Below are 26,997 nucleotides of genomic sequence, written 5' to 3'. Positions count from 1 at the left end.
GTATATTTAAATTAATAAATCCAAGAACATTTACTTTTAAAAGTTTAGTTCTATATCTATTCATTATATTTCATTTATCATTATATTGCAAATTCACTTTTAGTGGTCAAGAAATTCAACCTTGCAGATCTAGGAACTGCAGGAAAAGCACTAAAACATTGTAGATGTAACAGCAGCCATTGACTTCCATAGTATTGAAAAAAATACTATGGAAGTCAATGGCTACCATCAACTGTTTGGTTACCAATAGAATATCTTCTTATGTGTTTACAGAAGAAAGAAGCACATACAAGTTTGGAACGAGTCAAGGTTGAGTAAATGATGACAATTTACATTTTTGGGTGAACTATACCTTTAAAGGAAATCTGCCAATATTAAAGATAATTCTATTATACATATATAGAATTTTCAATTTATATATAGAATTATATATCTAGAATGATATATTCTAACAAAAATTATCATTATAGTTTTTAATGGGAAGATACCAGGAGTTAATTTTAAGCCTTTACTGGCCAATAATATTGTTCATCCCTTAACACTGTTTATATTCACTGCATTTTCATACACAGTTCATTAGTTTACATTTAATGTTTTGGCAAGAAATGGCATAATCTGTTCTCACAACTTTGTTTCCTTGTAGTTAAATCGTGGTCAGGTTTTAATAATTTTTCCCTTGTTTATAGCAAAGATTTAACTTAAACAAGGGAACGAATTAGCACAACATGGTCACAATTTACCTCAAATGAGGGAACAAATTAGTTTGTGGCCATGATATCCTGTCTTTTTCCCTGCATGTCATGTGCTTCATGCAAATCACCCCATTCAAAAAAATGAAGAAAGCTGCATTTGTGAACGCTGCTATAGTTAAAAGCACCTGCTGTCCTGTCGCTCTCCTCTCTCTCTGTACTGGTCTCTCTCTCGCTCTCGGTGGTCTTTGCCGTTGCTGAAGGAGGAGTAGGGTCTCTTCCTGGCATCGGAGCTCTTCCTGTACGAGTCGCCAGCGTGCCGATCTTTGCTGTGTTCATGGTAGCGAGATGAGTGATGTCTGTCAGAGCTGTAGCTGTCTCTGCTGCTGTCGTCCTGCTGGGACTCCTTTATCCGCTCAACATCTACAAAAACAACAGCATTCAGTGTAACAGATTAGCAGAAATGTGGCATGATCCATACACCATTAAAGCTGCAGCAGCAACAGATCTTTTCTTTGTATTGTGACGTAAATCCAAGAGAACCAGATTGTCAGAAAAATAATTAGGGCAGTGGTTTATCCATCGGTTGTTGATTGGACAGAAGCAGATCTGAATGAGATCTCAGTCTATATTAAAAAAGGGGTTTAAGCAGACTAAATGATTACATAAGTGCAGTATAGGTCACCAGAGAGATGCAGTTACATTAGAAAATCAAGATGTGACATTTTGATGATAAATGAAACAAGCATGCATGATGGATGAATCATTCACAATATAATGAGTTTAGAAAATTGGGTAATTTTGAGATTTTGAGATCATATGTGACCCTGGAGCACATATAATCATTTATTAATCAATTATCATTTTGACTTGACCCTTTTCTTTATTTAAAAGCTGAAATGTGAGGTTTACCATTTACGAAACTTTTTCAAAGCTTTATTTGAACATTTACATTAGATATTTGAACATGCTATTAGATAAACTGTTGTCAGTCATGTTGTCATTTAAAATCCGGACATCATTAGTAATGTTACTGTTTTAGTTATGCAAACAAAAACTCATTTAATTTGTTGTTTGTTGATTTTAAATGTAAAACTTGGTGAAATGATTTGTGTGTCAGTACTTTTTGAACATTTCCAGCACATTTTAACAATACCGTGATAATACTGATAACCGTGATCATTTTGGTCACTATAATCGTGATAAGAAATTTTCATACCGTTACATCCCTATATCAATTAACACTAAATGGAGAGCAGACATACCTGCATGTTTAAAGCTTTGTGTATTTACAGAGCTAGTGTTCTGCTCCACTGCCTGAAATGAAACAAACATCACAAACCTCAATTATAATATTCCAAAGATAAAGATATAAATAATGTAATTAAGCAATAGATACCAACTCAGCAAAAACATTATAAAATATCACTACCATAATACAGAATCTCTGAAAACAGTGTCCGTACCTGAGCATTTTCTTGTCTTTTCTTGATGGCGTGTTTATACAGTTTATGCAGTTTCCTTGCATCAAATTCCGTGAATTTCGAAACAAATATCCACAGATTTCTGGAATTTGGAAATAAACAAGGTTAAACTCAATATTAACCTTCATTTATATATTGTGCATTCTAAGCTGCTGATGAAATGGCCGTACTTCCTCCACTGTTTGATCTGTTCGGGGTTGGTGTATTCTCTCAGACACTCGGTGATGTGATCTCCTATTTTGATCAGGCACTGGCGCGTGTGCTCCAGCTGCTCGCGCTCAGACAGACCCTTCTCTGGACGATCCAGCTGCTTGAGTGCTGCCTTCACCGGCCGCATGCGCTCCTTACACTGACAAACACACGATACAGATGCGTCATTCCAGTGCAATCACCTCACATCAATGTCATTTAGAAAATGAGACATCAGCTCTGTACCAAACCTAGTGAACTGTATACTTGGGCCAAACAAAATGGCTAATTTCCAAAAAAAATAAAAATAAAAATGGCTCAGTCTGCATCTTTATTAACCACTTAAGTTTAAATCAAATTTGCCTTGGTATATAAGAGGTCATAATCATTTGCATAAACACCGCCTCCAGAGCAAGACATCGCCGAATAGTCTTCTCACCATAAGCCCCGCCCACTGGTGTTCAGTCGGCTGACACTTGATTATGCAGAGTGTCGCGTCACGTCAAAAGCTATCGTCTACACTGGATACAGTAAACAGATGCGTGTTCACTTTCTGACTCCGTCCACGCTCGAGTCTGTCATCAGGAGAAGTGCAGTGAAAGATCGTTCGCTTTGACGCGTTTGGTTTAAACAGCTCATTCACATCTTTGTACAGATATCAGAAGGACCCCAGCGTAAGGAACAAGTGGATAGGCTTGCCGCGATAGTCGGTGTTGACGGTTTTACCGGTGTGAAGCCGCAACACCGGTTACGTCACTTGCTCACCGCGGCACCGCCCCCACCGTCATTTTGATTTATTTTTTTATAGAAATAAAAATCATTTAGTTCAGTAAAAGAACAGACACTACAATTAAAAACTGAACGCGGCTGCTCAATGCAGCGTGCCGAACGACAGTCGCATCACAGATCAGATTTCATTCGTCACGTGAGGAGACGCTGACAAGAGTTTCAAAACAACATGCAAAAGCGCCTGTTTTAAAAATATTTGGGATTTTGAAAAGCCTGTTGACTTCTGCCATTTATCTAAGGTGATATTGGAAGTTTTTTTTAAACATTCGTTTATTATTTATTTGGTTCCAGTGTTTGCTGATTTTTATTTATTTAAACTATTTTATTTAAATTTTTTTTTTTTTTTACAGCAAGTATGCCGTGCCTCCAAGCTCTCTTTATTCGTTTTGCTGATAAACGTTCTACGTTTCTTATTTATTTGGTTCCACAGTGTTTACTGATATTCCGTTTTGTATACCTAAACTTTGTGCAAGTTTTGTTATTTTATATTAGGCATACAGCATGGTGTATTTTTATTCGTTTTGTTAATAAAAGTTCTATGTTCTACGCTCCATTTTGTTGTTGCTTGAATTGAATTCAAGCAATTGACACTGAATTTATGCTAATTTGAAAGTGTTAAAGTAAAACGCACAAAGCTCTTTTAAGCTATTTCAAAAAGAAGGTAAGTGAGGAAAAGATGGAAAACTCAAAACGAACTAAAAACGAACAATGCTTGACGCCGAATTGCCCCCCGATTCACATGCAATAGCGAGGGGCGTTGATACTGTTACGTTTTCTTTTATCATTTGCCACTGATGATTCAAACGCGAGTTTTGGGCAGTGTGGATTAACGTTAGCACTTGTTGTTTGTCATTTCTCTGATCACTCTGATACTCTGTTTTATGTTTACGCGGCGCAACGCAACAGCATGGTGTATTTTTATTCGTTTTGTTAATAAAAGTTCTATGTTCTACGCTCCATTTTGTTGTTGCTTGAATTGAATTCAAGCAATTGACACTGAATTTATGCTAATTTGAAAGTGTTAAAGTAAAACGCACAAAGCTCTTTTAAGCTATTTCAAAAAGAAGGTAAGTGAGGAAAAGATGGAAAACTCAAAACGAACTAAAAACGAACAATGCTTGACGCCGAATTGCCCCCCGATTCACATGCAATAGCGAGGGGCGTTGATACTGTTTCTTATGCAGTGATGTTAGCCAATCATAACAGTGGCCGATTACGGACAAGCCTTAAAACAGGTCGTTTTAGAGAGGGTCAGAATGAGGGTTAAATATAATCTTTTTTTTTTTTGCGCCAAAAACTTTATTAACATTATAAGTATACCTCAAGTAACACATTAAAATAATTTAAAAAATCAATGTCATGACCCCTTTAATAGGGTTATCTCCTCACCGGAGCCACTCACTTCGTGACGCATTCCAGTTCTCCACAAACTATAGATAAGGCTTCAGCCTGAGAATTGGCTAGGAAAACCCCCACAAACTCACCACGCTGAATGTTTTCTGGTCCAGTTCTTCAGACTCGTCAGACAGGGGAAGTGCATCTCCTCCTGAGGGCGTGTGCACAGGGGTGTCAGCTTTCTTCTCCCGCACTTCTGCTTTCACCTCTACAGCCTGAGAACACCGTCAACGGCTTTTGAATAACAATTCATGCAAATGCTGTACCCGAGAGTATATTTGTATACAAAGACAAAAATTACACTAGAATGTCTTAAAACCTAGCGAGTTGCCTAGAACAGCATATTTGCAGTCTTTGGCATGTGGCTACTGAAGGCCTAGTTGACAAACTATTTCAGTCAGTGTTTCCCATCAGTCGCCAGCTTTTGCTAAAATCTGTCAAAGGTGTGTCATACTCATTGATTCAGAATGGAAAAAGAGGGACAGACTGACCGATTCGGTCACGTAAAGCTTGCTGAAATAACACTGTTTACACATATCTCGACTGCTATGAAAAACATTACAGAGATATGATTAATAACCGAAACAGTCAGTGAGAGATTGAGAGCGTGCTTGTTTGAATGAGTGAGATGGAGAGCATGCAAAAGTGGACGATCCATAAAAGACAACTAGATGAAAATCGGCTAATCGGATGTAGGCTTGACTCGTAATGTGCCTTTGCTTTCCAAAAACACTTTCTAGGTAGGCAGCTCACTAGGTTTAAAAACAAGGCCACAGTTAAGGGTTGTGTGATTATGAGCATTGTGACCTTCTCTGCAGGAGCCTCTTCTTCAGGCTCGGATTTCATCTCCTTCTCTTTTGGTTCCCTCTCTTTGCTGTCCCGACCCTCCTCTTTCTTCTCCTTCTTAATCTCTTTTTTGACCACTTTCTCCATTATGTCCTTCTCTTCAGGCTCTTTATCCTCGGGCTCGTCCTCATCAGACTCTTCATCCTCATCCTCCTTTACCGGCCGCTCTGACACACATGCTCTTCTGTTGGCTGGCTTAGCTGGAGGAGTTTCCTGGAAGAACACAAGAAACACTTTAGCACAGGCGATTATTCTTTCATCAAGGTTGTCAAATTGCAAGAGACAGTGTTTATTTTTAAATATTGCCAATGTGGAATGGAGCATGGAAAATATCATTAGAAATGTTCTGAGCTGGATCAGAGTATCAGAGTTGGAGAAAGTCATTAAAATCTTCATTGTGGACAAGAGACAATTGTCCAAGTAAATTTGGTAAAAAAAAAAAATTTCGTCTTTAAATCTTTATAATTAGTAGTATACTGATAAATCTGCTAGACTCCAGGAAAAAGGCTTAAGAAGCAGAGAAGTGAGCATCCAAAGCCACAAAATTGGCTTTGGCAAAAAGTGGTATGACATTGTGCGACATTGTTCCTATAACTTCACGAAATGTCTTACAGTCGGGATGTATCAGACCTCGCTTACACCTGGAGGAGCCTCTTCTTCAGGCTCGGATTTCATCTCCTTCTCTTTTGGTTCCCTCTCTTTGCTGTCCTGACCCTCCTCTTTCTTCTCCTTCTTAATCTCTTTTTTGACCACTTTCTCCATTATGTCCTTCTCTTCGGGCTCTGCATCATATGACACCTTTAAGATTTGATTAATGTCCATGACTTCTCCAGGTCCAGAATTCTCATCTTTGAGAATTCTTTAATGTATCCATGTTTTCCACAACCGTGAGAACCCTGGTTCCTAAATAAAAACTGACAGCTATTGAGGGAGTAAATTAAGAAATGTGTCAGTTTTTATCTTAATAGCTGAAATGGCTTGTTAGCTTTAGCGGTTTTAGCTTTAAAAAAAACACAACAGCACTATTACAGCAACACAAACCTTTTCCTCTTCCTCCTTCTCTTCCTCTTCTTCAGAGCTCTTATCTGATGGCGGTGCAGAGGACAGACTGTTCGTCACGTCATCCATCTTCGGCTTTACCGCTTTATTCTTCTTGCCCCGTGGTTTTCTCTTGCGTGAATTTGCCTATAGAGCAGAAGGAACAACAGTGATCGTATTGTATGATCAATAAAGCACTGAACAGCAAATGAAATTATATGAGCTGTTCACAGACAACGTTATTGTTATAAGTTACAGTTTAGCCACTTTACACAACACTGTTTGTTGCTTACGTCTGCTTTTAGTGAGCCAAGTGATGTTGTGCAGTAATTTGAGAGGATTGTGTGTAATCTGCGTGACTCACTGTGCCGGCTTGTTTCTGTGCTTCCTTCTTGGCGAGGTCTTTGCTCAGTAATTTGATGAGGTAGTCAGCTCGTGTCTGCAACTGCTTGGCCTGTGGCTTCTTGTCAGGGTCATCAGGAAGGAGCTGCAACACGTTATCATTTAAGTGCCATACATAATCACTAAGGACAGAACAGTGTAATGGCATATTAAATCAAACACCACTGATTCTCAATGCGTTTCTGCACCTTATGTGTGAGGTTGAGGTCTGGGTCCATCTTGATCATCTCCCAGCTGCCATAACCGTACTCATAAATCCCAATAAGCAGGCTGGAGTCGTCCTCTTTACCCCACTCAATGTCAAAATGAGCTGCCTTTGAGTGGCATGGGATTATATACCTGTAAATATTCAAGACTTGTAAAACAAGTCATTTTTCTGCCCTCACAAAGTATAAAATGACCTACAACTGAATGCATGCTCTTTTAAAACAACTACTTCAAACTTAACGCTGCTGCAGCAAAGCCAAGAAAAAGACATTTGAGACAAACACAAACAAAAGCAAAACCGTGTCAAAATCAGGCTAGGGTTGCATGGATTGCAATGCACTCATGCGAATGCTAATATACCTCTTCCTCTCCTCAGGGTCAGCGGGAATGGCCTTGTGTAATGGTGCCAGTTCCTCCTCATGAGAGATCACCAGCTTAGCATTGACCTGAACCCCTGAGATCCTGAAGGTGGGTCCTTTCACCTTCCCTCGCCTGCCTCCTGATATGAACCAGCACAGAACAAAATCAAGTCAGGCCTCCAAATGGATTTCTTTAAAAGAGGGAGGGGGATTTCCCATCCCGAATGCTTCATATTAGGACGAATTTATTCACTTTGATCGGAGTGCAAAGATTTTACTATTGTCTTACTCATGCAATATAATGACATCCAAAATGTTATAACTGCACCCATGCAATTAAATGTGCTTTTCATTTCATCAAGGGTGGAAAAGGATGACACGGATAACCCAGAGGCATGAATCTCGCATCACGACTGCAGGATTATGTGGAATGAGTGAAATGCACAAAACACAATAACCCAGCCACAATTTCACGCCCTGCAGGCCCTAGTTTACACAGACTCCTCAGTAATCAGTCAGTGTGGTCTTGTGCTGCTCTTGCCTGAGCTTCGTTCGGGTCCACAGGGGTTCTCTCTTAGCGTTTTCAAACAGCCGTTGTGTACGGTCTCAGCCAGCCGCCGCAGATCATGCTCTGATTTATCCACCAGCTCAGCATCGCGAGCGATAGCGTCAAGCCTGTAAAACACAGACACTCACATCAATGACAGAGGCCGACGTGCAACTGCTACCATATGAAGCTATGAAAAACAGCTACCTACCTTTCTAAAGGGCCACCAAACTTTTTATAACTTTTAATAAACCTGTGTGGAAAAAAGTTTAGTAAACATTAGTTATACAAAATTAAGCAATTTTACATGACTATGTATTAATACAATAATTCAAGATTACACTGTAATGTTAATAAAAGCAATAAGCCCCGTGAAGCCGTGGTTTACAGTTAATTTATAACAGCTAACAACGCCCCTTAGCTGTTATAAATTCACTGTAAACCACGGCTTCGCGGGGCTTATTGCTTTTATAAAACGGTTATTCCATATACGTAGTTAGGTTTCACAGAATAAAACAGAGCAAATAAAGTGTAATGATATTAATAAAAACAGTATTCTTCCACCAAACAATGTAGTTCCTCAGAAACAGTTGTGGTTCCAACAAAGTGGTTGCCGAGCAACACACAGAAGTAAACAAAAGTGTATGTTTGTAGAGTAATTTACAACAGCTTCGAACACGGCTCAACCAATCAGAATCAAGGACCGGAACTCTCCGTTTTATAATAGAATATATACATTTTGTGTGAAGAAAAACAATTAATACATTTCACAGTGAAGTGTCATTAGATTATCCAAAAATTAAATGCATAGTGTTTTTTTCCACAGATTTTCACCCCTAGTGTTGAATCTGCTTTACCTGCGTATCTCAGCATCAGTGAAACCCTTAATGTTCTCTCTTGGAATAGTTCGAGGTCTTCCTCGTTTCTTGGGCCTCTTTCTGTCGGAGACCGAATCGCTGTCTGAACCAGAGTATCGTCTGTTCCTGCTACGCCTGCCCTCATTTCCATTAAAGTTGATCTGTCACCACAAAATAGAAAAAGGGCATGAAGCTCAATATGCTATGGTCTTGTTTAGTTTTATATATTTATAACATTATGCATAGACCACAAATCTTTTAGATTAGTTCTGTAATTTTTTTTGAATACTTACATTTAACAAGTTCATTTGGTTACATAATGTTAGAGTGTATTCCTGTCACCTATTTTGTATGTTATTTTTATGTATGTTTTAATGCAGGTTGGGGGATATACAATTTTGTAATTGTATGAAACTTTTTGTTAATGTCTTGGAAAAGTTGATAAAGTATAAAAAAAGGAAATGAACAGTACAAAGAAATAGGTGTGTATGTTAGTTTGCGTGTCATTTATCTCTTATGGACAAGTATAACATTCATCTAACCATTAATTTTGTCTAATGGAAATAATTCATGATGTAACCCAAGCATTTAACTGGCACTGTTAAACGCTGTATGACTGGCTAACCTGTTTAGCACACTTCCTCATGCGGGGCAGTAAATAGATCTCTGCTAGCTCTTTTTGTCGCTCCTCTTCCTCGAGTCTCCTCCGCTGCTCCTCTGGGATAATGTCATCCCAGTTCATATCATGTCTACCATCCCTCTCGGTGTCCATGTCAATCTCCTCCTCCTCCATCATGGAGAAATTTGCTACCTGCAAGATGGAGCAAGCATTGTTTAATTGTGTGTTAATCGTGTGACTGATAGCCTCTTGAGACGGTCCAGCACATGTGGAAGGGGATCACAGATTTTACGTTTTAAAGTGTATACCTTAAATTGAGAGAGGAGCTCCTCTCCTACAGTCGATGGTCCAGGGTCGTTCTCTCTGGTCTCTGCTCTCTTCAGGATTTCATCAATGTCCATCTCCTACCAGATCAATAAACATGTCAATCATTAGCAGCTGCACAGAAGTCCGTATCCATACGCTGACGACCATGTTTGTGTTAAATAGGAGTGGGAAATAGGACCAAAATCTTATATGACAATACGAGTAATTCTATGTCATGATAACGGTATACAGTTGTTTTTGCATGGTAAAGGTGTAATGATATCAAAATATTTGAAACCATTGAAATTTCATATTTCTCGCCATCAATTTCAATATCACAAAAAATAATACTAGCCTAACATAAGTAAAAAAAAATCTCAAGCTTACTGAAGACAGTAAGAACAAAATAAGATAAAATAAGAACAAAAGGAACTAATTACAAGCAATAAGACAAAAACAACAACAGAACAGACACAAATAAAATAGACCTACTTAAAAAAAAAAAAAAAACTCCAAGCACTAGAAATACTAAAACTGTATGTTATGAACAAACAAACAAAAAACACTGCATAGTCATCACTGTGTAAATTAAATCAAAAATATAGATTTACTCTTATTTAAGTTACAGAAGTGATTCAGTCAAAAACAGTGAGATTTTCTCTCTTTTGTTGTTTGATTAACTTTCATGACACAGACAGCAGCAGGTTTATTAGCCTGCTGTCCCTTTTAAAAAAAAAAAAAAAAAAAAACCCTCCAAGCACTAGAAATACGAAAACTGTATGTTATGAACAAACAAACAAACAAACTAACAAACAAAAAACACTGCATAGTCATCACCGTGTAAATTAAATCAAATAAATATAGATTTACTCTTATTTAAGTTACAGAAGTGATTCAGTCAAAAACAGTGAGATTTTCTCTCTTTTGTTGTTTGATTAACTTTCATGACACAGACAGCAGCAGGTTTATTAGCCTGCTGTCCCTTTAAGACCAAACGCGCAGACCTAATATATAGGGCTGGGCAAAAAAATCAATTTTTCGATTAATCGTTTTTTTAAATGACATCGATGTGATATCGATTCTCAAAAGCCGCGAATTTATCTTTTCCGGGATTTATTTCAGCCCACATTCCAAGTGCAGCACACATGAAGTTGTCAACATGATGTAAATGTTAAACAAATCACTTGTTAAATATATTTGCAGAAAAGATGCATGAACTACAACTACATCTTGTACAAACTTGTCTTATACATATTATATATTCAGAAATAATACGAGGAAAATGCTTTAAAAATTCTCAAAAGTCAAGGTAATTCAAATTCAAAATGCCTGAAGGTATAACACCAGTAGACTATGCTTTTCCTATTGTTTTTCTATGTGAACATGGATGTGTTTAATGTGTTGCGCTCGCGTCTCTTGCAGCGTCTCATGCATGAAACGGCATTTTAAAAACGCAGCGCTCAAGTTAACTCCCGTCTTCTTGCATGTTTTTCCTATTCCACTGCAGCGTCGCATCTTTGTCAACACAAAAGTGCATTCTGTGTGAACGGTGCCTAGCGATAAGAGCGCGTCACACAGAGCAGTTAATCATGTGCGCCGACATGCGGTCGGATCATTCTTTTCTCTTTTTCGCGATTCCTCGATTTCTAAAAAATAAAATCGTGGCAAAACATTAAATTCGAATTAATCAAAATCAGGGAAATCGCCCAGCCCTATCTGATAAACATGCATTTTCTTTCAGAACTGTTCACTTTCACTTCACACAAAACCAACTGTTTTACAGGGAGACTCACAAAGAGGACATTGACACAAGTGTGTATTTGACCATTTAAGCCCAATAAAACACCAGTCCAGAGCTCAGTTCACTACTTGCGCGCTGTAGGAAAAACGGCTTTATGTGCGCGCTCAAACCAGCTCTCAGACAGAGCGCACACCTTCCAAACATTTCACTGCTTACTGCACTCAAAACACTTGTTTTTAAACCGCAGCACTTAAACATAGGGCTGTCACGATTATGAAATTTGGCTGACGATTGTCTAAAAATAGTCACGGTTATTGCCATTAATTGTCTGTTTTAGGGCTTTGTCGATTATGACGATTACGCCGATTATCATGATTAATTCTCTGTTTTTATGGCTTTCATTATATAATTGTGATTAATTTAAGGGTTCAGTAAATAATTATGATGTTAATTGTTGTTGTGTTTTTTAATTAAGAATAACAATGAATCCATCTTTTGTTTTAGTCTTAAAAAAATGAAAGGTGTGTAGATGTATTTAAGCAAAACAGTGACAACAAGATCACGAATTCGAAAGTGAAAGCATCCGAAGCATCCAAAATTCAAATCACAAATAATACTACTGATGATAAAGAACGGGTTGAATGTTAACCACTTTCGTTTCCATATAACTATAAACTATGATAAAAGTTCATCAGCATGCATTGAATAATCCCATGTTGTAGCGCAAAAAAAAAAAAATATTGCGACCAAATCATGTGCTCGTGCGACCAGCTGAGAAAGTTAGTTGCAAAAGAGCGAGCAGTGGGAAGAATGAGTCTGGAGCCCTGTATAGGCTATACAGTGCATGAAAAGCAAACTGGTGCTCTTCTGTTTCTTTTGGTGTATGACACCCCTCGTGTCGTATAAAAAGCACAATAATCGCGGTTGTCTGAATAATCGCGATTAGACGATACCAGTGTATCGCCCAGCCCTAGAGTTAAACCCCACAGACCTGAGGCTCCTGCTCCTCTCCCTCCGACTCTTTGAAAAGTTCTTCAGCACCGAACTTCAGGATGGCTGACAGTTCCTCCTTGTTGAATGGAGTGGAACTGCAGGAAATCAAACAATAATAACACACCATCATTTATATGTACACACTAGAATTTCCACTTTTTTCTGCATGTTCTTCAATAAAAAATAAAAGTGTTTATGTCAAGTTAGGTAGCTCTACCTTGAAGGAGCAGCACCCGTGTCAAGCACAGTCTTCCCCGTGGTGTCCATCCTCTGAATTACTAGGTGGTCCAACACCATTTTCTTCTTGGCTCTCTCAATAATTTCCTCCTCAACCGAGCCCTTTGTCACCAGACGGTATATATTCACCTGAAAGAGAAGATCACAAACATTTACAGTACTGAACTACACTAAATTATAAAGAATAAATGTGTAGATTAATTAGTGCAAATGAAGTCATGATGTAATTAATACTGTTGCCAGGTCATTTAGTTATAACTGAGACAGCCGTTTATGAGCATTACTCATTTATGGTGCACTTTTAAGCATTTCAAAATCTGCCATGTACAGTTTCCAGGGTCATAACGTTCCAGAAAACAATATTTGAACAATTCAAGAAAAATTTAATTAACTGTCAGGGCAACTGAGGTTTTAATATGGAGATAAATTTCATCATGATTTTTCAGTAATACTATTATTAATCAATATCACTACTGTCATTATGACGTCAGACCAGTCACCAGATTACAATGAAAAACTGTTACAATTTTAACATAATAAGAGATTGTAATCACCATATACTGCAACATGTGCAGCTCTAATCAATATTCATGCAATGAAGCCAGCATACACTACATAACTGATATATCAGGTAAATATTTTTAGAAGGTTGACTAATATATCAGTTATGTAACATATGCTGGTTTGACGGCATGTAATGTGTGGAGTTGATGCTAATGTGGAGGCTGACCTGTTTTTTCTGACCAATCCTGTGCGCTCTGGCCTGGGCCTGCAGGTCATTCTGAGGGTTCCAGTCGGAGTCAAAAATGACCACTGTATCTGCAGAGGCCAGGTTAATGCCCAGACCACCTGCTCGCGTGGACAACAGGAAGCAGAAATCCTGCCAGAGACAACCGCAAACCTCGATTCTTCTAGTTTTTTTGTTTTTTAAATCTACAAACTTTCAGCAAATTACACTTTATATTTGAAATATTTGGAGAATATACATAATTACTTTCCATTCATTGACATATTGTGAACCGAAAGCCTAATTTATTATTTTAATAAATGTGAATCGTACCAAAATAATTTAATCAGATCAAAGTGACACAATTTTAGACAATGATAATGCAATCAACACCAGAACGAATATTTAAACCCTCGATAATCAGCGATTTCACACATACCTCAGAGCCCTCTGCATTGAAATGATCTAACGCCTGCTTCCTCATCTCACCCTTTATGGAACCATCCAGTCTCTACAAATACAAACACCTCCATAAGTCACACCTGAGCCACAAACAGTGCATTTAACTCCAGTGAGTGAGTCCTGCCATCACCTGGAATAAGAACTGCCGGTACTTCAGGTACTCCGCTAGGATGTCCAGCATCCGAACCATCTGGGAGAAGATAAGCACACGGTGCCCTCGTTCCTTCAGCCGAACCAGCAGTTTATCCAGAAGAATCAGCTTCCCACTGCTGCGAATAAGGTGCTGCAGACAATATATATAGTTTTGGTTAGCTGTGGTTATGCAGACCAGGTTTTTCCTCCAGAGAGAGCTTTTGAAAAGATCAACACTTGCCTTTCACTATGGAGCGCCTAACGCAGAAGTTCAACACAATAATCAAAATTCCTCCAGACAGGTTTTTTCTAGGATGTCTGCTTAGTGACACTTAGTGAGGGAATTTTAATTTAATGTGATCTTTTTTTTTATATATATATTAAAAATAATTTATTTAAACGGTCCTACGTTCCCTTGACACCCAGTTAAGAGCCACTGCCCTAAAGTGACATTTTTGCAAATGCACAAAAAACATTTTTATGTGTGCAGGAAAAACAGAGCGCAACTGGTAAACGGTGAGCATGCTGAACGTTTTCTTTTACATAAAAGTTTCTCATGGAAGCACAAACAGTCTCTTTAGGGGATTTGGAAGCAATGTTGTTAAACCGTTCGCAAATAAAACTCAAATTTTGTGCTCTACCAGGTGTGAGAAAGCATCATGCAATAAATCACGTTTTCCATGTAAATTATATTTTATCCAAACCATTTGTAACCCTGGACCACAAAACCAGTCTTAAATGTCGATTTTTCGAAATTTAGATTTATACATCACCTCAAAGCTGAATAAATACTCTTTCCATTGATGTATTGATGAGGTTAGGATAGGAGGACGATATTTGGCCGAGATAACTATTTGAAAATCTGGAATCTGAGGGTGCAAAAAAATCTAAATATTGAGAAAATCACCTTTAAAGTTGTCCAAATGAAGTTCTTAGCAATGCATATTACTAATCAAAAATTAAGTTTTGATATATTTACGGTAGGAAATTTACAAAATATCTTCATGGAACATGATCTTTACTTAATATCCTAATGATTTTTGGCATAAAAGAAAAATCAATAATTTTGACCCATACAATGTATTGTTGGCTATTGCTACAAATATACCCCAGCGACTTAAGACTGGTTTTGTGCTCCAGGGTCACATTTGTGACCTTTAAAGAAATAATTTTTCAACGTAACATTGTGAAAATATACGTGTAAATAGTAAATACTTTATTTATTTTTATAACCTAGTTATATTTGTGGCTATTACAATTTTGACTAATTAGTGCTTTCCATCTGGGGGTGAAAACCCACCTGTAGGCCTTCTTGTCTGTTGTAGAACTCGTTGTCCTCAGGCGATTTGATGAGGTAGCAGTGGTTACAGCATTTCTTCAACTCCATCATGACGTTGAGGAAGCCTGACTTGCTTCCTTTAGTGCCTTTACTCAGGGCTTTATAGTTTCTCGTCAATATCCACCTAAACACAAAATAATGATTTATCTATGGCCATTTAATTGTAAGATTGGATATAAGTGGAAATTATATAGCCAAGGTGGATTTTCTTCAGGCACAACCATTTGTTAGGATATAGAGTGACAAGACCAATTACATGAATACAGTAAAATGGTGATTCCATGCCGTCTTGTAAAAGCTTGTGTTTGTGCAGTCTCTCTCTACTGTACTCAACACTTTACTCTAAATGCTGTCTTACTTGTAGTATTGTTTCTGAACAGCGCTCATCTCCACCCTGAGGATCTGCTCCACCTTGGCAGGCAGAGATTTCTCCACATCCTTCTTCACTCTGCGCAGCAGGAAGGGCTCTAGCTCCTTATGAAGGCTGGTATAGCCAGAGTCTCTGCCTTTGCCATGTTCCTCTTCAAACAGCTCCCACGAGTGAAATCTACCAACATGCCAGCTTATATCAGCCCTTCATTCAGTGACATCTGACTATTACATTGTATTACACCGATACAAGAATGTGGTTAACTCTTCTCTCTATGGTACTCAGCCTTGAGAGTTTGAAACAAACCACAAAGCGTTACAAGAGCTACCAAAATACCACATGAAAAAAGTTCACTTGCATATAGCAGCACTGCTACAATGAAGTCTGTGGCTACATACTGAACTGATATGACAAGAGCACACCTACTTTTCAGGCATAATAAAATGTAGTAGAGACCAGAGCTCTTTGAGTGAGTTCTGGAGGGGTGTGCCTGTGATCAGGAGCCTGTGGTTGGACTTGAACTCAATCATAGTCTTGTAGAGGAGCGAGTCGTCGTTCTTCAGCCGATGGGCCTCGTCTACACCAATGAACGCCCAGCTCACGTTTCCTAAAAAGGACTGCAAGAGAAAATATATCAATTCCTCTCTTTTACATAGATATTAATATATCATATGCATTAAAGGGCACATGTTGTTTGAATATAAATGTGTGTTGGCAGTGTGTGCACACAACCACCCTATAATGATAAAAATCCACCCGCTCTTTTTTTAATCACCATAAATCATAAGCAGTGTCTTAGAACAAGTCGTTCGCAGAATCTGTAAAATGTGATGTCACGTTTTACAAGCCCCGCCCACGACTGTTGAAGGACACAGCTGTATTAGCAGACCCTGAGTGAACCGCACACAATCCGCTCGTGTTTATCTGCACGCTAGAGCATTTAAAAGCAGCATTTAAGAAGACATGTCTTCTTATTACAGCTATAGATGTTATTCAGTCCAGAGCAGTGAGTGATTTTCTGCTTTTATTTTATTGTTTTGGTTTTATTAACAGGCAGCGTAGACAGCAGTATAGGTACTGTATATTACGCAGCTGTCGCTTAATACACATATCAGATATAAACATGCGATTTCATTCCAGCTGATTACCTTCACACACATAACAGACTGTTTACGCAAATTATGTTTTTAACAAACTTGTGTATTTGACAGTTTAAGCGCAATAAGACATGAAAGAGAACTTAGTTTAGTACTCACATGCCGTGTGACAGCTGCTTTCTGTGCGCTCAGAAAACCGCATATCAAAAGTTTAAACTAATAGGGCTTTAAACGCATGATTTCAGCGCGACAATCAAAACCAAACAGATGTTTTTTAGCAGTTTCTGCGGTAGGAGCTCTAAAGGCACAGTCCTAATCTGGAAAAGGGGGCGGGGAGCAGCAGCTCATTTGCATTTAAAGAGACACGCACGAAAACAGCCTGTTTCTGCTTCCACTCAGAATAGGCATTTTCAAAATGATACGATACAATCTGTGGGGTATTTTGAGCTGAAACTTCACAGACACATTCTGGGGACACCTGAGACTTATATTACATATTGTAAAAAGGGGCATAATAGGTGCCCTTTAAATTGGGCTTTCGGCTCAAGCTGTACCTTATCCTTCAGCAGAATTTCATATGTAGTAAGCAGAACGTTGAACTTCAGTCGTTTGGTCTGCGGATGCATCCATTCATGTGTCCGGATCTGACAACAAACAGATTGGCTGTTGTGAATGTGGGACCAGTTCTTCCACTTCATCAAGTATTGCACCTCTCCTGGCTGTCTGCTGGGGTCAAAGTTGGCGTTGGGGTCTCCATCTGCTTCTACTGCATACACCGTGGTTACGGCCCCAGTTGCTGTTAAAGAACAAGACAACACTTTAACATACATCTCTAAACGTTTCTCCCAAGCTGAATGTGTTTTCACATTTCGCTCTGCCTCAAGAGAAACAGACTGAACCTGCAGTCCTGCCCACTGAAAGCTGTGTGGATTTATTCACGTCACACAGACTGAACAGTTATCAGATACAAAACGTACTTCATTTCTTGTGCTCACCTCCTTTCCGGCCTATCCTCACTTCCATAACTCTCTCCAGTGTCTCAAACTCGTCCTCCTCCGGCGGTGGGACGTCCTCTCCACACACCTCCACCAGGTCATCTGAATCAGTCTTCAGTTCCTCATCTTCTTTGTAGCTCACATTGACTGTGGCCTGCCGCCGAGGTCCTGCTAGAGCTTTTTTATAATCGTCCTCTTCATCTGAGGACGAGCGGGAGGGCTTCTTCTTGGGAGCTTTGCTATTTTTCCCATTCCTGGCATTGGCCCTGAGAGATGAGATGAGCAAAGATTCATTCAGCAACAGAAAACTAAATAAAGTGGCACCACGCCTGCTGACAGTTGAAGTACTCCACATCCTCAGGCGAGGCAGCTTTGAGCCTACGTGCGACAGCGTAAGAACAAATTAGCATCGGAAGCCACGTCACCTAAACGAAATGAAGTATCTTTAAAGGAATCATACCATTTCTTTTTCTCCTGATCTTTTTTCTTGAAGTTGTCCAGTTTCTTCATGCCCTTCACGTTCTGTTGTTTGAGCGTCTCCTCTGTCTCCCAGGTGTTGTGAATGTGGGACCAGTTCTTCCACTTCATCAAGTATTGCACCTCTCCTGGCTGTCTGCTGGGGTCAAAGTTGGCGTTGGGGTCTCCATCTGCTTCTACTGCATACACCGTGGTTACGGCCCCAGTTGCTGTTAAAGAACAAGACAACACTTTAACATACATCTCTAAACGTTTCTCCCAAGCTGAATGTGTTTTCACATTTCGCTCTGCCTCAAGAGAAACAGACTGAACCTGCAGTCCTGCCCACTGAAAGCTGTGTGGATTTATTCACGTCACACAGACTGAACAGTTATCAGATACAAAACGTACTTCATTTCTTGTGCTCACCTCCTTTCCGGCCTATCCTCACTTCCATAACTCTCTCCAGTGTCTCAAACTCGTCCTCCTCCGGCGGTGGGACGTCCTCTCCACACACCTCCACCAGGTCATCTGAATCAGTCTTCAGTTCCTCATCTTCTTTGTAGCTCACATTGACTGTGGCCTGCCGCCGAGGTCCCGCTAGAGCTTTTTTATAATCGTCCTCTTCATCTGAGGAGGAGCGGGAGGGCTTCTTCTTGGGAGCTTTGCTATTTTTCCCATTCCTGGCATTGGCCCTGAGAGATGAGATGAGCAAAGATTCATTCAGCAACAGAAAACTAAATAAAGTGGCACCACGGGGTTTCTACAGATATGAACAAGTTAAATTTAAGACCTTTTTAATACCACATTGTATGAAATTTAAGACCTAAACATGTAACAGAAATGCACATTATATTACATACATATGTAATATTGAATGTGTTTGATGTAAAAAGAAATCGAAATATGCTATTTATTATTACGAGATACATATGAAGTTTTCATATCAGCAGACAATATTCCATACAAAATATCCCCACAAAAGCACCGCATCACCAAGATTTTTGGTGGTGTAAACAATTTATTCTGAAGCAATATTTTCATCATGTTTTACATACTTAATCCTGCATATTTGTATTTACCTTTACAAAGGCTTATTGTTAACCTTTTAAATGTATGTATCAGCTTTCATGTCAAATTATTACAATTTATCAATAAATTCAATATACACTATAGGGCTGTTACCAGTCAGATTAAATAATTTACACTGCAAAAGTACAACTACAATAAGTAATGTTATGAGATTAATGTTTTAAAAACATTTATGCATATACAAATAAAAAAATGTTGGGGGGGGTGCATACTTTTCAACATACTCAACCACCAGTAGGCAGGGATGGGCAGCATTTCAAATACATTTATTTGAAATACAAAATACTATTTTTATTTAAATACCGTTGGAAAAAAAATCTAATGTATTTTGCATTTAAATACATTTAATCTTAGTATTTTTGTATACTTGATACAAATACAGGAAATCAGCAGTCTAATAAAGAGGTTGATTGGCATAAAGTATTTTATGTATTTTGAAAATACAAAAATACTAATATTAAATGTATTTAAATTAGTGCTGGGCAACGATTAATCGTGATTAATCGCATTCAAAATAAAAGTTTTTGTGTACATAATATATGCATGTGAACTGTGTGATATTATATATAAATATATTTAATATATAAACAAAATTTTTCTTAAATATATACATGCGTGTGTCTTTATATATACATAATAAATATACACAGCACACACACATATATTATGTACACAAAAACGTTTATTCTGGATGCGATCAATTGCGATTAATCGTTGCCCAGCACTAATTTAAATACAAAATAGTATTTTGTATTTCAAATACATGTACACTGCCCAACCCTGCCAGCAGGTGGCCGTAAATCACTTAAGTGAGTCATTCAACCGATTAGTTCAAAAGCTGAATCATTCAGTAACAACACCATGGAGTGTTGCTTGGAGATTGTGCAATACTTCTGCTGTGATCTTTGTTTGCAACTATTTTCGTTGGTGAAATAGGACAAAACAGTAAATACTGTGTCTAAAATGTAAGTAACTTAGTAACTATTTGACTAGCCTACTTAACTAGCCCACTTGTTTATTGAACTAAAATCATTTGCAATCATAAGAATATTCAGCAAAATAGCTCCATTGTCATGGTATGTTACTTAACTATATCATGTTATGAATAAACTAAGCATTTAGAATTTTTACCTCAGTGTGTTTCTTCTGAGTTTCTTTATGTGTGCTGTTAAGCTCATTTGTTTTTAAGTCTCGCAAAGAGACAAACAGAGTGTGCCTCAACAGCGCGGACCTTGATGCCACAAATACACTATCCATTTTCAATTGCGGCTTACACTGAATGCAATAAAATCAGAAGAATCATTCCCGCATTTCGACGCTTCACTGGGTATTTTTTTGTCACTTAGGCTAGGTTTTAAAAAAACATTTAAAACTAGCTAGAAGGCTGGTCAGCTTGCTGTAGCTCAACCTTTATTATTATTATTGAAAATATTTTATAAACAAAGAAGGTAGTTCGGCCTGTATTCTGCAGTAACTACAGCGGGGGAAGAAAAAAAAACAGGTCTGTTGTCAGACTCAAAATATTTTATCGGTAATGTTACCAAAAATTTAAGACCCATCGAATCTGAATTTAAGACATTTTAAGACTTTTTAAGGCCTTTTATTAGGAAAACATCATTTAAGACACTTTAAGGACCCGCCGACACCCTGCACCATCTTTAGGGTGCAGGCACATATGGAAAAAAAACATGACCAAAACAAGCAAATTTGGAAGCATAGATCCAGTGGACACGGTGGATACATTTGTTTTGGTTGCAGTGGCACAGCTTTGAGGATTTTCTTCTGGTAAAATGCCCTCTTGCATTGACAAAAATTTGGTATGTGCCCACTGCCCAAGTGTACTATGCTTTGTCAATAGGATACAAAATGGTTAAGTATAGTTTTAAACTTAACAAAAGCAGGTATTGAAATCAATTACTCATGATAAGCCACAACCAAAGCTTAATTGACTTTGGAAAAAATTTGACAAATCAAAGTCCTTTGGAAAAATTTGGTTAGAGGCCAAGTAGAAGGAATAAGTATTTTTCAGATATTTCAAAATGCAACTGCATAATGGGTATTTTCTTATGCTAAATAAAACTAAAATCCATTATGACTATGTAAAAATATAACAACTGGTTTGAGACTAACCAATTCCACTATATTTACTATATTTCTAAAAAAGCCACCAGCAGGCAGCCAATCAAAAATCAGCAAAAAATCTGCAAAAATGCATCTTTTTTTTCATTAAAAAAGTATTAACAGAAAAGGTGAATTTTGATTTAATGTTTACTTAAAAAACAAACAAAAAAAAAACACTAAACAATGGAGGACTTTTGTGAAAAATACCCTGCATAAAATGGCATAGGTAAATCAAGATTAATGTGAAAACCATACTTGTTTGAAGGTTTTCTGCTCTTGACTTTGTGACTGGGCTCATAGTCTGACACGGACTCGTCACTGTTCCCTTTCTCCTCTGCTGAAGAGTCAGACGAGCCACTTCCTGAACCAGAGCCCGAGTCCGAGTCTGAACCAGACCTACACACAGAGCACCAGGGTCAATGTTAACCAGATGCAGAGCGAGAGTGTAATCTCATGTGACGCACCAATGCAGACGGTTTCCACACCAAACAGACAGTCACTCACCCTTTACTCCTGCTCTTTGAGTCATCATCCGACTCATCACTACTGGAAGAGTCCTGCAGGTAAGAGCACAACAAACACTTATAAACAGAGGGATTTGGACAATCTTGCAAATCTGTGATCATTTTTATGGAGTTTATTTTCACAGTGCTGCAGTAAGAGCATGCAGTACCTCGTCTGAGCCAGTGTTTGAGGAGCTCTGCTGCTGCTGCTGTTGAAGCTGTTGTTTCCTGAGCATGGCTGACCTTTGCACTGTCAGGATACTGGGATTGGATTTCCAAAACTACAACAAGGAGTTACAACAACAGGGACATTTTCAAACACTTACAAACAAAGGTTCTGTTCCAAAACCCTGTGAAGTGCCTACTCAGTGTTTCCCATTAATTAGCTAGAATCTGGCACCCGCCACGGTTTCATAAAGCAAACATCTTCAAACGAACTAAAATCGAAAGCACGATATGGTTTAGTGCCCTTATCAAACCGCAAAAGGTGGTGATTTATTTAAACGGATACAAAAAGCAAAGTGCACAATATTTGCCTGCAAGGTAACTGCGACCTATGTATTATGTAAATGAAATATTTAATTTAATGCAAGTTGCCATTTCTGTCAAAGCACCTGATATGTAGCTATAACTTATCTAAAAATGACTATTTCCATTGTGCATGAAGGCTCATCTAACAGCAAGTGAACTTCCGTTCAACTTCACTGATTGAGTGCCAGTATGAGCAGTGACAGTAATATGCTAAAATTTGTTACTGAAATTGCTTTACATTTCTACATGTAACACAAGTTAACAGGATAACATTTAATTGTGTATAAACAACCTTATTTTAAAAAGGTAACGAAATGTCATTAACATGCGTTCCTGTAGTAGAACATTCTACCTCTTACCAGTTAACATTTGGTTTGTGCCTTTGATTTCCCTTATCCTCATCTATAATTTTAATCTTTCACTTTCTTTAAACGTTCACTGTTTTATATGTGAAATAATGAGGTCACTTTTGATTTCATGTGGACTTTATAAGCATAAAAGTAGCACTACCCCACCTTGCATCTGACAACTTTACACAAAAGCTTTATGAAGTTTACCGCTGCTCCATCGATTTTGTTGTCTTGATCATTCTTTTCCTTGGATTTCTCCGAGTCCGAGTGGCTTCCAGAATCCGAGCCGCTTCCTGAGTCACTGCTCCCTGAGTGGCTACTGCTAGAACTGCTGCTGCTTGAACTCGAGCCGGAGCCAGAACCCGATCCTGACCCAGACTCATCATCTGAATTACTGAGACACAAAAGCACGCACGACGAGTCAATTCCTCATCATTTGCACATTTAAATGCTGATCATTTTGAGCAGGATACTACTTGATAGCATTTTGTGTGATTAGAACATACAATGATCAAAAAAAGTGAATGTGCTATATATATTTTTTTTTTTACTTTATTTAGTTGACAAGGACATTGTACATTAATAAAACATTCCTGTAAATGTACCAGAATTAGCCAAAGGCTATTTTTACATCCGTAGTTCCTGGACAAGATGTTACAAGTCACCCTAAAATAAAATTTAATTAAATACATACTAGAAAATTTAATAATTACATAGTACAAATCATACATTCATTTTTGATGGCAATGCATGCTTATCCAGCAAAATAACACAGGTTAGGCTCTATAGTAGATTACTGATGAAAGAGGACTAGGGATTTGTGAGACTAGTCAACTAAACAGTACTGCTGCTAGCTAGCATGCATTAGAAAAACTAATCGGTTAAAAATTGTTTTCCATGACACTTTTCAACTTTTAACATTTTGCAAAGACTACGCTCAACTACTATCATGTTAATGTCACTTTAAAATAATTAAATATTAATAAACGCAATAAAAAAAGCAGTTATCTAAATCATTTCACAGGTCTTGCATGTTTCTTCCTACTTTCACACACTGTGCATGTAAGACGACGAGCAAAGTATGATGTTATTCATGCTTCATTATTCACTGATAATTTAAGTCTATAGCACTTTCCAGTCGTACCACATGTTTAGCACTACAATGACCTGGATTAGGCAAAACATCGACTGCAGAATGAAAAAAAAAAAAACTGAAATCATGGATGACTGACAAACAAGTCTGGAGAAACAGACTCAGAAAGAATGGAGGAATGTGTAAGTTACAAGGTGTTGCTGACAACTAAAGTGACCATTAGTCTGGCATACAAATCAACTCCTCTCATCCCAAAAAGCACATGTAAAGGTTTATTCTGATAGCATGTGTGAACAAACAGCTTGAGCAAGTACAAGGTTAGAATTCAATGCTCTGATGTAAAAAGCCTGCTGTCAAACACCAGATGCTGGCGGTACGTCAAAAGTAAATGGAATCTGAATATAATCTATGCAAATGTCTCAACTGCCACAATTTTCATTTTCAGACAAATTATTACTTTACAATTAGTTAACATCAAAACCAATGTATTATGATTACCTGGACTCTCCGCTGCTGTTGCTGACACTTTCATCCTCACTGCGTCCATCCATCGCAATCAAATATTACAGATTAGTCCCTGATGAGATCCTTGCAGTCTGTGTGCGCCACTTCAGAGCAGCTCACCTAAAAAAAAAAGTTAAGTTGTGATTAGAACAGAAACTCATACATAAGGAATGTTTTTATCAAGGTGACTTATCTTATGTTTGCCAGTAAACATCACTGATTTCTTTCTAAGAGACTACAGCATAAAGAAGTCTGAGGAACTGAAATGAACACGAAACATTGGTGCTGAAACAAGTTACCAGCTGGTTTTCAGAAATGTCACACTAAAAGTATTTATATAGGAAGGTCTGCATTTTGTTTGCTATTGTAAACACAGTAGCAGGAATGCATTGCACATGTGTTCAGTGTAGAAATTTGTAACTTGGTAACATCATTTGTTTACGCACATAATGTATATTATTAGTTTATTCTTTAATATTGTGGTCTTAACGTTGCTGGAGTGCACTATATCAGCAAATGCTTCTTAGAGAGAATTACTTCTCTACTTCCCCTCTTCAAAACACTACACCAATAACAGAAAAAGGCTAAATTTACTTCAGCGGCAAACCACATGTCTTGTCTCCACGTAAAATCTACATATGAATCGTACAGAACTCTTATGTAAAGCAAAATATTTAGCACCGATTAATGAATGAAAGCGATCAGCGTGATGTTGACCGCAGAGGCCTCTAGGGTCCAGGCCTAAAAAGCCGCGGACTCTCCTGGACTGTGCGGCGCCCTGAAGCAGCGCTACGCTCGGGCACATGCGCGGAATACCGTCGGGGTGTTTACAAATACCCGTTGTCATGAAGTTTATCCGGACTAAAAATTACGTTTCACATCATAAAACCACAGTTTGAGACTATGTTTTGATCATTCGCCCCACTAGCAGTGCTGGATTGGCGCTACATTTCAAATCTTTCATCAGCCTCTTTCTGTTGTAGCAGAACAGGCTAACTTAGCTTAGCATGCTACCGCTAATAGAGAAGCGTGTGTTAGCTGTTTGGCTACCGGTCGCTAACACGGTCACGCTACTGGAGTACCCCAAGACATAATCTAGATTAGATTAATACTATAGTAACATCCTTACCATATTTCGAGAGAATCTTCCCAATTTAACTTATTTATTTGTTTACCCAGTTATCTCGCATGCTAAGCTAAATGAGCATGATTTTTATGGGACATTCTGCTTTGCATTTAGCGGGCTCGTCTTAAGCACCTAAAACAAACAGTTGTACCAATGAACTTGTGGGTTTCGTATTATTATCGGAGGTTTCGGCTGTTTTCAGTGTAATGCTGTCTGATCTTCACGCTGTTGTTGACTCCCGCACTGCGCTTCTGTAGATCCGCCGCTCAGTTTGTTTTCATTAGCCCTTAACACTGGCACATACAGACAGCATCGCGAACCGTATACAAACATCTACCAGTGAATACCCAGCCAGGGTCGGTTTCTCAGCCAGGTCCATCTCGTCGTACACACTCGTTGGTCATACTGAAGGTGTTTTCTCTGTTATTACCTGTCTGCCCTGCGCTGCTTTGGGCTCTTTCTGCCGATAGCCGCTGTCGCTCGGGGACTCCACACAAACACTCTTTAGACTTTATTCTGAAGAGATGGGTTTCTGAGTTTTCCCCTCCACGGTCAAGAGTGCCTTGGGTTTAGACGCTAGGCAGTGTTTTGTATTCCATGAGCCGGGAAACAGATGGGATAGCAGGCATATTTCAGCTGTGAATCCTACACCAGCCGGTCTCCGCCATGACGCGAAACCCGGGGCCGTGACGTCACCGCTCTCGCGCAACGCCGCGATTCTTCTCAATATTTTGATGAAGAGCGTTGCCTCATAAATATTTCCTTCCTAAGTAAGTGTTAGTTTTTGCTTAAAACAAGCTGAAATATCTGCCAGTGGGGTAAGAAAAATAATCTTGTTTAGCCTTTGAATTAAAGGGGTCATATGATGTGATTTCAAGTTTTCCTTTCTCTTTGGAGTGTTTCAAGCTGATTGTGCATAGATAAGATCCCTGAAGTTGCAAAGACTAAAGTCTCAAAACCAAAGAGATATTCTTCATCAAAGTTAAGACTCTGCCACGCCCCCCTAAAACGGCTCGTTCTAACACGCCCCCACATATCTACCTCACTATGTGGAAATATTTGCATAATGCCGCCCAAATGTGCACGCAAAGAAAGAAGGCGTGGTTTCAGTAACCGCAGTTAGTGTTGAAGCAGCCATGTCAGGGAGACGCTGTGTGTTTCTAGGCGAAAGCAAAAGCACATTATTTGGCCTTCCGAAAGTAGATGCATTTAGGAATCTTTAAGATTACTTACAACAGAACAGCAATGCATTTTATGGACGACCGTTTCATGAACCTAGGAGAGGAGGTAATTCTCACTTTGCTATGACAATCTGGCGCTTCTGAATCAGCTACAGTTTTGTTATTAGTTTAAGTATTTGCTACTACTGAGTTTTGCGCATCATGTGTGTGTGTGTGTGCG

The 26,997-nt window shown here is 38.5% G+C and overlaps 1 protein-coding gene across 1 annotated transcript; it reads right to left on the bottom strand.

Moving 5' to 3' along the window:
• Positions 1 to 619: 619 nt before the first annotated feature.
• On the bottom strand, positions 620 to 26,271 carry LOC107715837 (chromodomain-helicase-DNA-binding protein 1-like). The gene is made up of 34 exons (XM_016522049.1): positions 26,027 to 26,271; positions 24,465 to 24,590; positions 23,081 to 23,267; positions 22,163 to 22,273; positions 21,994 to 22,046; positions 21,745 to 21,885; positions 18,706 to 18,971; positions 18,281 to 18,506; positions 18,148 to 18,198; positions 17,821 to 18,086; positions 17,380 to 17,621; positions 16,155 to 16,345; positions 15,717 to 15,905; positions 15,320 to 15,482; positions 14,018 to 14,170; positions 13,865 to 13,936; positions 13,429 to 13,578; positions 12,679 to 12,827; positions 12,460 to 12,556; positions 9,730 to 9,825; positions 9,428 to 9,613; positions 8,803 to 8,963; positions 8,157 to 8,198; positions 7,940 to 8,073; positions 7,400 to 7,538; positions 7,021 to 7,171; positions 6,795 to 6,917; positions 6,434 to 6,577; positions 5,354 to 5,605; positions 4,636 to 4,761; positions 2,344 to 2,522; positions 2,156 to 2,255; positions 1,955 to 2,006; positions 620 to 1,112 (listed from the first exon to the last, which is right to left on the bottom strand). Exons 2-34 carry the CDS (start codon positions 24,515 to 24,517, stop codon positions 868 to 870), a joined length of 4,890 nt encoding a protein of 1,629 aa, XP_016377535.1. The 5' UTR covers positions 24,518 to 24,590; positions 26,027 to 26,271; the 3' UTR covers positions 620 to 867.
• Between the last annotated feature and the right edge of the window lie 726 nt (positions 26,272 to 26,997).

This window comes from Sinocyclocheilus rhinocerous, unplaced genomic scaffold (genome assembly GCF_001515625.1).
Source record: "Sinocyclocheilus rhinocerous isolate Xijiao unplaced genomic scaffold, SAMN03320098_v1.1 scaffold178, whole genome shotgun sequence".
Taxonomy (NCBI): Eukaryota; Metazoa; Chordata; class Actinopteri; order Cypriniformes; family Cyprinidae; genus Sinocyclocheilus; species Sinocyclocheilus rhinocerous.
Note: the sequence above shows the minus strand (reverse complement) of the source record. Positions and strands in the feature narration are given on the sequence as shown.

Excerpts from the sequence above, each read along its gene's own strand:
- LOC107715837 (XM_016522049.1), bottom strand. The coding sequence starts at position 24,517 with ATGGATGGACGCAGTGAGGATGAAAGTGTCAGCAACAGCAGCGGAGAG. Across the intron at positions 16,346-17,379 it reads AAATTCTGCTGAAGGATAAG|TCCTTTTTAGGAAACGTGAG; the intron begins GTACAGCTTGAG and ends TTTCTCTTGCAG. Across the intron at positions 6,578-6,794 it reads CACAGAAACAAGCCGGCACA|GCAAATTCACGCAAGAGAAA; the intron begins GTGAGTCACGCA and ends TCTGCTCTATAG.